The following is a 14,653-nucleotide window of genomic DNA, read 5'->3' on the forward strand; positions in this document are numbered from 1 at the left end:
CAAGGCAGAACCAAGAGTTAGGAGTTAAGCGAGGCCATGCTCCAACTCTTAGGATCCATTCAAACTCCCTTTGTTTGCCTGCAGACCCCAAGGAGCGGAGATTCTCCATCTGTGATACCACAGCTGGGTTTGCCCACAGCGCCTATTGAACTCTTGGTCACCTTTGCTGAACCCCAACTCTGGCTGCACGCCAGTTCCCAGCCTGTTGACTCCATTAATGCCAGAAGACTAGGCATACCCCTTTATGTTCTCTGGCCCACAGTTAGGGCGACTCTGACCTCGAGGCTGCATCCAGTTTCTGTTGATCTTCAACCACCTCCTTTCAAGCCTATTCCTGCCTTATCACTGCACAGTAGGCCTAACACACTGCATTTTGTAAGGAATTTGATTGTTTGAGGGGGAAACCTGACTCGGAGTGTCTGCAATCTCTGTTAGGGTAAAGTCACCTATCACAAATTAACTTGTGGTCATCCCTCTGGTAGTTTGGCACAGAGCAGTCCAGTTTAGCTTGGAGTCAATGTGTAAAATATTTGTGCAACACGTCAGACAGTGACACACTGAAAACACAACAGAGAATGATCCCACACAAGGTTAAAAAAATAAAGACATTATTAATAAATAAAGCAAGACCAAAATAACAAATTCAGTCTGTAGAAAGAGTTTACAGGATTAAAGATTTCTGTGGAAATTGTGTCAAAAACTGTGGGTATGTTTCTGCCCAAACAGGACAAAGTCACAAGTTTGGGTAGACTAATGAAATGTGAGCAGGCTACATGGACCAAGTTAAGGCCATTAAACAAAGTACCTTAGGTCCTGGTAGCAGAGCCTTGCAAAGTTTCTGCCAGGTATGCGTTATGCAGCTGAGGGGATGCATCAGTTCCATGGAGCTGTGATGCAGGAACCTGCATCATCATCAAGGCTGCCTTCGACGAGAGATGCAAGGGCCTACATTCGGAAAACTTCTTACAGAGAGGGCTTCTGATGCAGACTGTGAGGTTTCTGAGTCCTTTGTGTCAGAGAATCCTTGCAGAAGAGGCAATGAATCAGTTATGCTTGGGATTACGTCATGCAGCAGAGGGAATGCATCAGTTCTGCTGGGCTCCCAGATGGACTGGTAGGGCACTTTCTGGCACTCTTTGAAGAGTCCAGGACAAGAGTAGCATCATTTGGCCGGGTAGGATTCACAGATGGCAGAGTTCAGGTGCCAGCCTTCTGTCCCTAAGGCTCTTGTCCCAACTAGCCCTTGTGGTCCCTTTGGGATCCTGGGTTTAACAGATGCAGGTCCGGTCCTCCTCACCCAGGCAAGAGGGCAGCAGGTGAGCAAAGCAGGACAGCAGTTCCTTCAGATCAGCAGTCCAGCAGCAGGGAAGTCCTTTCAGCACAGTGGGCCTTCCTGTTAGAGTATCCACAGGTCTAAAAGTGTACTGAAGAGGTGGGGATTGAGGTCCAATATTTGACCTTGTGCCTTTCCTCTAGAAGGCGAGAGAAGCTTTGTGAAGCCTCCAGGCATCCTGCCTTCCCTGTCCTTGCTTCAGAATGTGTATATTGGGTATGCAGCCCTTTGTGTGGAGGCAGGACACAGTCTATTCAAGCGTAAGTAGGGCTTTGCCCAGCTCTGCCATCCCATTTTGCCAGCGATGGCTCATCCAGGCACACCTAAGCTCTCTATTGTGTTTTGATGTCTAGGAGGAATGCACAAAGCTCACTGGTCAGCTACACTGCCATGTGGCCCAGGGACAGGCTTCAGACACTAAATGGCTGAGGCAGCAAAAACGCAAACTTTCTAAAAGTGGCATTTTCAAAACTGACATTTAAAATCCAACTTTACCATAAGAGAGGCATTTTCATTAACATTCCCAAGACTCCAACCAAGACCTCATTAGCTCCTCCCATTTGAAAATTAAAGCTTATGAAATGTAATAAGGTAACTCTAATGTTATCCAATGAAAAAGGTAGGCCATTAAGTAGTGAAAAACTAATGGAGGAGCTTTTTGCTAAAACTAAAGTGCTTGTCCAATGTTTTAAAGACTCTGCACCCTGCCCTCTGGGCTGTGTAGGGCCTTAGAGGTGAGGGTATCCTATGGGAGAGGTAGGCCTTGCTGTAGGGAAAAACAAATTTTAAGAGTTTTTCACTGCCAGGACATCTAAAACTTAAAATTAAAAAAATCCTGTCCCACTTTTTTATATACTGCATGCTGCTCCTTGGGCTATTGTGCGCCTACCTTAGGGGTGAAATATATGTAGTATTTAATTTACAGGCACTGTGTACATGTAATACCACTTTACTAGGTATTAAAAGTATATTAAATATGCCATTTGGGTATAGGAAAATGTTTCCATGTTTTAAGGATTGAGCACATGCACTTGACCACTGGTCAGAAGTGGTAAAGTGCTCAGAGTCCTAAGGCCAGCAAAATCTTGTTCAGTAAAAATTGAGGAGGAAGGTATAACGTTTGGGGAGGAAGACCACCCTAAGGCTGACAGGTCTAACAATGATCTGTGTTGTGAGGTATCTTTAAATCTATATAGGATCTGCCCGTTTAGACAACCCAAATTGTGAGATTGGTGTCCAAACTGATTCCTGACATCCCCACTTCGTATGTATGCCTGTATACCAGCTGGCTCACAGTGCCACTGTAAACTCCTCTTACCAAGGAGAGAATAGTTCCCTGCAACTATCAAACATGACAACTGTCCCATCAGGGATCGTAGAAACAGTACAGTACTTTTTGCTCAGTCACTCGTGCTTACTTTGTCTCAGAGTGATGCACCGAATAAACGGTGGGGACATTTTTCAATAATTATTTATTGAGCCAGCACCATTCTAGTGTAAAATAGGTGTGCTGAAACAACCGTAATAAAGGAACTGCTAAAAATGATTATAAGCACCAACAGAGTAAATGGATGGGAGATTTCTACCATAGTGCTAAAACAATGAATATATGTAAACATATAATTACATGACCATGATAATGCATACTCCTACGATGCAACCCTAACTACATGTACCCAGCGTGTTTGTGGGTGTAAGAATCCCCTTAGGCTGAAGCCAACCCCATTACCTGAAGTGAGAGACTGTGGAACCCCGTCTTGGTCTCGAGATGGACACCCCGCGAGGGATGTCAGAACACTGTGAGCTGGAGTGTCTGCATCCAGGAACCTCAGCATCTCGAGTCAGTGTGTTAGCATGGAAGTCTTTCCCTGCTGGCTTTCCCAGCAAAGATGTGGTGTATATATACCCAAAAGGTACCCTCAGGGGATTCTACATTGCTGTTTCATGTCGACTGAGGATGACGGAAGGGATGACATCTATACATAGTTATTATACAGAATATGGTAATCCTGCTGTGATTCCTGAGAATCTTCATGCTTAATTAATGAGGCAAGTTTTCGGGGAAAACCACACAATATTTATGCAGCGCTTAACTAGGTAAAAGGTCAATACCAAAACCTGTTATGTAGTGTAATGGTACAGTGAATGTAGGCGAAGGGTTTGGAAACTACGCAAGCCTATATTGGGGTACCCTATGAAACATAACAGCCACTCCTCATCTGACCGGATGACATACGAAAAAGGGAATGCCTTTCCAATCCAGCACTAAACCTTGTCAAAAGGTTTATTAAACATTTCTAAAAGTTCATGAAATCTCTAAAAAATGATTTAAAAGTCCTTTAAAATATGATCATATATATAGTCTGAGCCACTGAGTACGTCTGAAAGCCATGGTGCTTAGTAAAAGTAAAAAAGAGCGGAAAAATGTTTTTTTTTGTTTACATTTCTAATTTAGGTTATTTTGGAAAAGGCTGAATTTTCCCCAGCATATGGAGAGCCAAATGTTTGTGTCCTGTGTGGGAGACGCAACATCACTGCTGCTTGCCTTCGCAGACGGCGGTCCCTGTAACACCTCACAGATCAGATCAATTGAGCAAATATGAACTTCCATAGTTCCCACAGCCGATCCTGGGGAAGCATTTGTGATATCCAAAGCCTGTGTGCCTGTAGTAGCGCCGGTATCGGATCCAACAGGAGCCGAGGCATCTGGTGGTGGGTCCAAAAATGCGGACATCAACATTGGAATACGCTGGGGACAGTGCAGTACGTGGGCCGTTAAAAGGTCCAGCAATGCATCCACGTCCAGTGGCGCAACCAATGGAAGTGTTAGACAGAGGTCCAACACGCATTCCTAGCGACAGAACAAGCAGGGGAGGAAAGGCAAAACAGTCAATCCAGACTGGTTGAAATTATAAGAACCAAGACTCGCTTAGCTCCCAAAGTTGAGATGTGCCAAGATGGAGTACTATGCGATCACAGTAATGTTGCTGCAAGAGCGCTTTTCCATTTTCTTGGTGACTGGGTCGTCCATTGCATAGCATAAAAATAAGAGGATACCCACTATTAGTAGCAGGATCAGCAGAAGCCCTCCAAAAATGCTTCCAAAAACAGAGTGTATGAAGGCTGAAATCACTCCGAAGTCTGTCTGAAAGCTGCTTAACAGTCCTGAACCTTTGGTCTTAAATAGGTGTACCATACCCTTCGTATCAAAAAGTTAAAGATACATTGTACTATTTCTCCAAAATGGAAAGGGCAATTTGTTCATTCCAGTGCCTGTATCTCTGCTGAGGACCTTGCAACCTGGAGATAAAAAGTTTCTAGGGCTGAGGTGAAGAGCACATCTTTCTGTGAAAGCATGGCTTTTGTTCAGCTCAGAGTATAAAACTGTATAAAGGAAACATTCAACGAAGGCCATACCTCTGCCTCCCTGACTGTGTGGGTCGGTGGAAAAAATACTTGCATACAACAAGTAACCCTGGAACTTCTAGTGACAAGATATGGATTGCCTTGAAGCATCCCACAGCAAACTTGATCATTCAGAATTAAGTAACTCCCATTTGAGAGCAGCTTGAGCACTGGATTAATCACAGCAGCAAGGGAACCCTTCAAATGACAGGATAAGTTGGCTACTGAACCATTACAGGCACCATGAAGCAGGATATCCTGGCAAATTAGAAATCCATTCAAAGAATTTTTTCAGTCTGTACCACTGAGAAACACCTCAGTGTCCCCATTCCTGTATTGTAATCTATACAGTAATTCCCAAGATTTATGGATACATTCCATATCCATTGCTTCATACCTGCCAGCCTGGTGTTGGTCTAGGCAATATTGAAACTGGAAAGTTGTTACTGACAATGTTATATGGCCATGAATTAACCATTCTGTGGCCCGTGACTCTGCCACTATGAAAGGTAATTGGTCTAATTTTTCAATGCACAGCATTGTATATTTCACATCCCTTTGTGCCATTGTTGTCTGCCTTTTTGTCAAATTATATGCAGAGAACAGACACGTACTATTGCTATTTCGTCAAGGCACATAACCAGAACACAGTGATTGTAGTGTCCAGTTTTACAACATGGTAGAAAGTAACTGTGATTGTCCATTTCGTAAGATGGACAGATCTTTTCCAATTATATCTATAGCAGAAGATACAATGTTGCCCAGTGAATCAATCCTGGATGTTAGTGTGGTCATGCCATTGCCAACCACAGCCAAAGCCTTTTCCAAGTTAACTCTGTCGATCTCACGCAACCCCTCCCCAGCTTCCTATTGAGAGATTTTCCAAATTCCATTATAAACAGCATATAAGAAGCGTTTCTAACATGGAATTCGGGGACCTAGTAAAAAATCCCTTAGAACCACGTCATCTGACAGTAGGGACAAGTGTTGTGTAACCTGTGACAGTGTTGAGGTTCCTAGCCAATCTAGGCATAACTTACCGTGTATGATGCAACACCCCCCCTGGATGTTGTCGTTGCACATTGCGTGAGTCCGGCCTATGGATACAAAACACTTCGGTGGTACCCTTGAATTTTGACTGACATCTGTTTGTGTCAATAGACCAAACTAACCATCTCTTCCAATTGGGGTCTGTTGAATTGTATGAAACTTTGTGCATGATGTCATTCAGTGCTCCCCCGCCACTTTCCCAGAGTTTTTGGCATCCCTCAAAGTGTGTTAGGGAGGGAATACGTGGTGCATTTAGGTCATTAAACTTGTCTAAACCAAGACAGGAAGCTGTTGCACAGTGTTGTTGAGTAAAATCATCTTTTGTGGTATAAGGCATGCTCAAAATAGTGCCTCTGTTCCCTGAACCTGCCATTCCTTAGTACCCCAGATTGATTTTATGTCAATGGTGTATTTCCAGAAGTCGAAACCCTGTTCAGATAGTTGGGCAATGAAGGATGTGGAATATTTCTATTTTTTGTTATTGAACATATTTTTCTTCGCCGATGTAGGTGAAAGTTTAAAATAATATGAGCGTAGATCTGATGTCTTAAAGCCAGAAAAATATGAAAAATTTTGTGCAAAGGGTTGTGAACTACCTTTCGGTGGTGTTGGACAATGTTGCCATTGGTGGTATGTGACAACATTACGTGGTGCGCTCGTTTTATGCAGAAATTGATGCCCATAATGTTGGTACCAGTACATGGTATCAAAATCAGATGAGCCAACAAACTTCATTTTTCCAAAATGCTGCAGACCGTTCTAAATCAGAAAACATAACGGTTTCAAAATCCCGATTGTCAGAATATGTACTTGAGGTAATATCATTAAAAGTATTTTGCATACATGTGGTATTTTTAAAAATTCAGTGGGACTAAATACATCAGATGAACTCTATCCCAAACTATTCCATCAGGAACTGGAACTGCCGTAATGTTGACATAGGACAGGTCTCTCTGTTCACGATGAGATGACGTATGAGGTTTCAATACTAAGTTCACTTTTGATACTGCAGAGCATTCAGGGAAATAGTGCCCATACACTAGTAAGGAAAAGACACTCACTAAGCCTATCCAGCATAGTAGGACCAGTATTCCAGTTATTATCCAGAGCTGTAGCCATGATGAAAATAGAAATGTCTTTATCAGAAAAATGTAAAAATCATGAAGTCGCTTTTTGCGGGAAACTGGAGCTGGTGGTGACTCAAGTTCACTTGGGTCCAGAGAAAAAGTGTTGAAATCGATGAAGTAGCCAGATGCAGTTCTATCTATCTTTGATAGCTCAACAGGTTTTGTTGAACTTGCAGATGTCTCTTGTAGAGGCATATTGATGTAGATGTCCGTATTAGGCCAAACTGATATGTTACATTTGAATTTTGTTGTTGTTAAATTTTAATGGAAACTAATTCCATGCCATTGTTGATAACTCCATTACTTCATAGAGTAGAATCTTCAAATGTTATCAGTATTTCTGCCTGAACCACCTGTATGGTAGCGAGAAGAGAAAGGCGGCAACCCAGGAGCCCACGTGGCATGCTATTCAGTATCAGCCACATAGTATGGTTTGAAAAGATCAATGGAGACTAATCGCTTTTCTGTTTTTTTTCTGGCAAGAAGCGGAAGTAGTACTGTTCTTGTCCCTTTGACAACCAGCACAGGTACAGACGTTTTGTAAGATGGCCCAAATTCTTTCTTGTCCACAAATTTTTCTCTGACCAGATGCCCAAATTTTGGGATCCAGGCAGGTTTTGCAGTGACTGATTTCACTTATCCATTGGCGGTCCATTTTACTTGGATGCTGCTTTGTAATGTCCAGAATTCATTGAGTCCCTGTGAAACAGCCAAACGTTTATTGATGTCAAATGGTTTTTTTCCCGCCACTGTGCTGCCACACTCGGTCAGGTACCCACATTTTCGCCCCAAATAGAACTTCATAAGGGGTCTTATCTCCTAGGGAACTACTTGGCATGTTGTTCAGTGCCCTCTGGATCCCATATAGGCGATTGACCCAACTACTACTGAAACTAATACCCTTGCTGTTAAAGATTGCATTAAGTCCCGGTTTTTCTTCTCTTCAACTGAATTTCCTTCTGGATGGTACAGAGAGGAGTACCTTATTGCAACTCCCAAATTTCCCATGGCTTCCTTGTAAGCCCTAAAGCTGAACGCGGGGCCACGGTCAGAATGTAATGTGCAACTGTTTATTTCGATAAAGACTCGCAAATCCTTTAACAGTTCTGGCATCAGCCGAGCACTGAAGCCAAACCCACAGGAATCTAGAGCATAAATCCACTGCCACCGAGATATACTTGTAAGCTCTATCAGATTGTAAGGGGCTGCAGTGAGGAATCACCATTGAGACAAAAGCCTAGATTTATTAAAAATGCACACAGGTGACTGGTTGAGCCCCACATTGTCGGGCCATTATACAGGTGATCAAAATTGCCTTTGAATCAGACCAGAGTACTTTAGAGTACACAGTTGATGAGTTGGATTGGGTTGTAGAGAAAAAGCAAAGTTGATTGACTTTTTTTAAGCTTCCCTCCAGATATATTGCATGACATGGCAAAGCAAGCAGATTATTAGATACATTTTTGTGGGGTGTAATTTATTTTTTTAAAGGCACTTGTGTGACTGAGCTAGCTACAGGGCTTTGGCCATTGAATCCCAACCCTGCTTCTATAATACTGGGCCCAAGCCTGTGGAAATGGAGGGCCTATCTAAGGTGGGTTGGAGAGTATAAACAATGTTACTGACTGCAAAACAACCTGTGGCACTAAAATGGAATACCTAAGCTGTCTCTTCTGTGCTGGAATGGACAGGCAAGCTTTGGACACACATTGAGAAACTAACATTGAGTATTGACAACATGGACCACATATTTCATGCATAGTGACATACTCTTGTAGGCTATATTAAGCAAGGGCCTGGTCCATTGTTGTCCTACATATCTAAGGTCATTCTGACGAGCATTGTGTTGGAAGAGTCCCCTTTTCCCTGAATGTTTTTTCCTCCTACTTCTAAATGTATAAGATGATTATTTCTCTGCAGTGACACTGTTGTGTATACTATGGCGACCATGCTACCTGCAAAGTTATTTGGGGTGGAATGGGATGAGGGTGGGATGGGATGGGGTATTTTTCTCGTGCTATGGAAAGTTCAGTAAAATTTTCTTGGAACAAAATGTAGACATTTATTTTCTGTCCATGCAAGAAAGGATATTTGTAATGTTTCGGGTTGTTTCCTGGTAGCCTTATTTCAACCTTATATAGGTTTGTAAACAATAGAAAAAGGGAACCTATTAATTGAATATTTTTTGTATTAGCATTGAACTTTCAAACAATATATGATTGGCCTCTTAATTTTTGAATTAAACTATGTGAAGTGGGTAATACAAAATCTGAATGGTATTGTTCTCAATGTTATTGTTACTTTATTGGAATTATTTGCACATATTATGCACTTTGACTTCTCTTTCCACAATTCAAATATGATTGTTTTGTCATCTGCCCTTAAGTATATTTCTGTTATTTTTAAAGATGTCAAGATGTGTGCCAACATCTGGTGGGCTTAGATTATTTGACAATGAAGAACACTTATCTTTCATTGCGGAAGATGTCAATTTTTGGGAAGATTATTTTTTGTATTCGTAATATTGCCAAATCTTACACAGATATCAACATTTAATATAATTTAATTCGTCTGCTTTGTATTAAATGTATTTTGTAAAGCTGAGATTGTCTTTTTTACTGTGACTCCTTTTTACAGATTGCAATTGCTAAGATTCTTATTCTTCATATTACTTATTTCTTAAATGTAAAAATATTTCAACACACAAATTAATTTATTTTATGGTTCACAAAATACTATTAGGACTTGTGAATCGCATTTTGGTAATTGACATATAATTTGTTGGAAAACAGGTGTTTCTACCTGTTGAACTTGTAATCATTTTTTATTTTCAAAAGTGTAAGGTTGTTTTATGCCATATCATACATATTGTGGTTTATTTCACTCTAGAGATTCCAGTAATCCCATTGTGTGGGAAAATATTGATGAGCTAGACCTAGATTTACTTGAGTTGGAAGTCTTGTTCGGTAAAATGGCTGCAAAGGAGTTGAAGAAACCAATACCTGATGTCATCACTACAACAAAGTCTAAACAAGTATGTACGTCTTTATATTGTATATTAAAAATGTTGTTGTCCATTGTATAGGCTTACCACAGTTGAGTATACAAATGGAATATACATGGAATGAGAAGCACCCAATTCAGAAACTGTTGCTTTTTGGAATTCGTTACTGCCCATTCAGTATCATTTACTTTTAAAATTATTGCCCTATCACCCCTCTTACTCTTGTCCGACTACCACCTACTCCATTGAAAAAAAAATAACATAGACCAGGCATCAAAATAATTTGCAATATAACCCATTGAGAAGTATATATATCCAGCTTCTCACACAATTCAGGTGTGTTCACCTTCTAAAAATCTCCTAAGGAAATATCATTTCACAGGATACTAGTGCTGTGACTTAAATGTAGCTTTTTCAACAGACTGGCAATAAGTTAACGCTCAAAATAATTGGCAACTTCTAATTCCCTTTTACCTCTTTTTTTTTACGTTATGGGCATCTTTAAAAACATTAACCGGTCTAGCCTGCTTTGTTACCCTGATTTGTACAGTTACTAAATATTTCTCATTCACCTGCCTAATTGCTTTGAAATGCTTGTCTGATTTTTGTTGTTGTTGATTGTACTGTCAATATCTTGAAATACAGTGGTACGTTTTAGCACACCACATTGATGGAATCCCTATTCATAAAATCACTGATACCTTATTTTGAGTCTTAGCTGTCAAGCATGAGTCATAACGTGACAGTCATGGAAAAAACACGGGATGAGTTGGTTTCCAGATAACTGGTATTCTATCTATATAAGAGACTACACACAACGTTACCTATACGTCAATGCAGTTTTTTTTACTCCCAAGTTCGAAATCATCCTATAGCATATACAAATTTATGCTGTCGCTCTTCTTATAGATAACTGCTAATTGTGTTGCATAATTTGTGATATGAAGAGGTTGGGATTGTCTTGCAGAAATGACATTTTTTGCTTCTATAATACCTTTTACTTTTAAGATCTTAACATCACATAAGGTGAATAGCCTAATCTCTTGGTCAATTTTATTCAAATTGGTTGGTTTACAGAAATTTCAATGAAAGATTGATCAGTGACACCATATAACAATACAGTGTTCCATAGAGGAAAGCGTCACTAAACTAGCTAAGTGACCTAACCTATCCTAACTAGAACCAATAAGGAGTTCCTTTTGTAAAAAGGCAAAGTGATAATATAAGAATAACTTCTCATAAAGAGTCATTTTGGAAACTCCGTCGAGTTCCCTACAGCTGCAGTAGCAGCCATCAATAATAGAATGATCTCCGCAGTAGCATTACCCAAAAAGGGTCCCATATACAATAAAATAAGTCACCTTTAGCAGTAGCTGTCGGTAACAATTAAAGGATTAACTCTCCAGGAGAAGTGTCGAAAGGCAGGGATGATGGATCTGGGTTCCTTAGTCTTGTATCAGGCCTGCTGGGTCACTTCTTTGCATCTGTTTCTCATGCTCCTACCGCTTCTAATAACAAGCTATGAACACTCATTAATATGAAATCACAAATATTGTATCTAAGATATTAAACTTCGATTCTTCTGAACCAATGGAAACTGCTCATCCGATGGGGTCATCAACTTCCAATGTCTCTTCTCCTGATTCCTCCGGTAAACATTTATGTCAGTACAGTGTTTAAACATCATTCAGGACTCTGTCACATGTAGAAAAGTTCTTACGAGAGCCTTCTTAGCTAAACTAAAGATGCGCTATGAGTTTGTGTGAAGGCAAAGGCTTGTCAGTGATTTTTTATTTTTTAGGTTATTACTTTATTGTACATGGTTAATTAAAACCTTTACAATGTTAATAAAACAAAGAAGCGCCAGTTTATAAGATGTTTGTCTGAATTATACGAGTTAAAAACTAAAATTCTGTACATAAAACAAGTAAACAGGCAAACTGGATAAGAAAATCAACAACACAATTGGAAGGGGCTTAACATCTTGTTAAAACGATCAAGTATGAGAGTCAAAAAGTCAATGTATGAATTGGGCTTCCGGGGTACCGTTATGATCATCCTTTGGGCTTTTTGAAGTTTTGCTCTTTTTAGTTGATTCCTTCAAGATCTTATAGCGGGCCTCCGCTCTTTCAAGAAATGTTACCATTCGACAGCTCAGTTGGATGTTGTCCTCTTTGAAGCAAGCCAGGACTGCTTGTCTACAAGTCCGAATCTTGTGGAAGTTAAAAAGCAGACGCAAGAAGACTCGTCGTTCGTGAGTGAGCTCGGAACAGGTGGTGATCAGGTGGACTATGTTTTCCTTTCCTTCCCCACAAAGTCGACATCTTGTAGGTGAGGGTGGCCGTAACCATGGAGGTAGATGGGCCGCTGAAGGCAGTAGCCCCAGGCGAAATTTCAGGAATTTCTCTTTGATTTTTTGGGTAAAACCAATCTGCAGATAGGATTGCGGCGAAGGCGCGGTGTATGATTGAACTGTAAGCCAACCATGAGCCCGCTCGATTAGGGCAGCTTTATCCTGCAGTACTGATTCCTTCCGGACTGTCTTGTTGACCACCTTTTTAAAGACTGCTGCGGAGACTGGGAGTGACCAAAGTTGCTGTACTCCTAGCTCCTCAATTGCTCCCTCCAAATACCTCCTTGCTGGACATGTTGGTTTGTTTTGAAGTTCCTTCCACAGAGCGCATTTAAGGTATTCGGTTCACCCCTGCTTAATTTATGCCAGGTTTTTATGTAGGCTCCCTTACGTGCCAGCTCTTCTTTTTGTAGCCCGAACTCTAGCCTCATTTGAGCCGGCGATGAATACCTTGGTAAGCCAAAGGTCATACGAAGTGCTTTTGCCACAGTTCTATCTAATAAGGGAGAATCCCTCCCTCTCATAGCTTCACTGCCATAAGTAATTGCTGGAATTAGCTTTGCCTGTATAACCTTTATTAGGGGGAGAAAACTTGGACCGGAAACTGTGTGTTTTTAGGGTTCTGAGTGTCACTGCCGCAGATACTCCTCTTCTCTTTATGGCTTCACATTGCGGAGTGAAGTTGCCCTTATGGTCTATAAAGACCCCCAGATATCAATATTCACTGACCTTTTCCAGCTTGCTAGATGACAAGAGCCAGTTTCTAGTTGCTTTCTTTTTGGATAGGTTGATACACATAACTTTTGATTTTTCCCGGTTGATGGTGAGTCTGTTAACAGCGGAGTATCTTGAAGTGATATCCAACAACCGCTGAAGGCCAACCGGGGTCCGGCTGATGAGTAACAAATCATTCGCATAGAGGAGGTTGGAAATCTGTGAGCCCCCTAGCTTTGGAGCGTGTGAGTTGCAGTCATTTAGCAATTTGGAAAGGTCTCCCATAAAAAGATTAAAAAGTGTTGGGGCAAGAACACAGCCCTGTTTTACTCCTGTGTAAGTTGGAATCTTTCTTGAAAGATGGTCACCGGTGCCCAGCCTGACTTGCACCCATGTGTCACTGTGAAGGAGAATTAATTGTTTTAAGAGCAGCGGAGGAATGTTCAGTTTGAATAACTTTTCCCACAGAAGGTTCCTGTCGACATGATCAAAAGCCGAACTATAATCAATATAGCACAGATAGAGTGGTTGGTTCGCTTCTTGTGCTGCATCAATTAATAAAGATAGTGCTAAGATGTTAGAAGAGGTTCCCATACCTTTGCAGAAGCCTGTTTGGTTGTATGGGATTGCTGAGACAACTGCTGCCCAGGATAACAGTTCCTGCAGAAGGAGGCCCGCAAAATACTTTGCCTCATTATCGAGCAGAGCCACTAACCGGTAATTTTTTGGATCGCTTTGGTCTCCTTTTTTGAGGATCGGTGAAATGATTGCTCCCCTCCACGATGATGGAATTAAAGAAGTTTGCAAGATCTTAACAAACATTGGTTTAAGGGCAGCTGCCCAAAACGCAGGGTCTTGCTTGAATAGTAGGGGTGGGATCCCGTTTGGGCCCGGAGCCCCCTCGCGCCTCCCCTTTGAAATTCAGTCACAAATCAGTGCACACTTAATTGCAATAGTCTGGTCAAACTGCTGGAACTCGTGGCAATCACAGGTGAGTTTTGAACAGTCCATGGTGCATTTTATTTGTGTGGAGGTACCTTGGATGTTGATATCCGTGCCCCCAAAGTGTAAGCTAAGGAAGGTTATCCAGTCGTCTTCTTGGACAAAAGAATTGGTTCCATAATTCTGGACCTTGGACAGATTATTAATCTTCCTCCAGAATTGCGTACTGTTATTTGATTTGGCGTCATATAAAAGTTTGGCCCAGAGGGCCTCTTCTGATTCCCTCTTGAGTCGCCATACCAACCTCCTACGGTCACGCTTTAGCAGCCTCAGTTCATCCTTGGCATCGGGGTCTTTCCCTACTCTTCGTAAAGTCTGGCCAATCAGAGTTTTTAGATTTTTTAGGCAAGCATTATTTGTCAAAGCAAGGTTACAGTACTGCATGTGGTTGGCGGTCTTACTCCCTCCTTCGAGCTGGTTTCTCCTCTGTGTTTTTCCCATATTTTTTCGCAAAGTTTCTGTAAATGCCTCCCAGCTGGCTATAAGGCCCTTTGTTTCATTTAGGTTTTCGCCATATACTTGCTTGGCGTAAAGCAGAAGGGCCACGGGATCATCTGTTCTGCACTTTATACGCCTGTCTTTTACTGTGAAAGCTTGTTCATAACCGATAGCTCGTTCCGAAATTTGTATTGTAAAGGCTTCTAGTGTCACTTCTTGTGGTAAGT

The 14,653-nt window shown here is 41.4% G+C and overlaps 1 protein-coding gene across 3 annotated transcripts in view; it reads left to right on the forward strand.

Moving 5' to 3' along the window:
- The window catches only part of LOC144763565 (uncharacterized), an 803,973-nt gene that overhangs the window by 105,066 nt on the left and 684,254 nt on the right, over positions 1–14,653 (forward strand). For all 3 annotated transcript variants that reach the window (XM_078649286.1, XM_078649284.1, XM_078649285.1), the window contains one exon: positions 9,805–9,949. In XM_078649286.1, coding sequence (XP_078505412.1) covers positions 9,805–9,949 — 145 coding nt within the window. The remainder of the gene's footprint in view (positions 1–9,804; positions 9,950–14,653) is intronic.

The sequence above is a fragment of the Lissotriton helveticus genome, chromosome 6 (genome assembly GCF_964261635.1).
Source record: "Lissotriton helveticus chromosome 6, aLisHel1.1, whole genome shotgun sequence".
In the NCBI taxonomy this organism is placed as follows: Eukaryota; Metazoa; Chordata; class Amphibia; order Caudata; family Salamandridae; genus Lissotriton; species Lissotriton helveticus.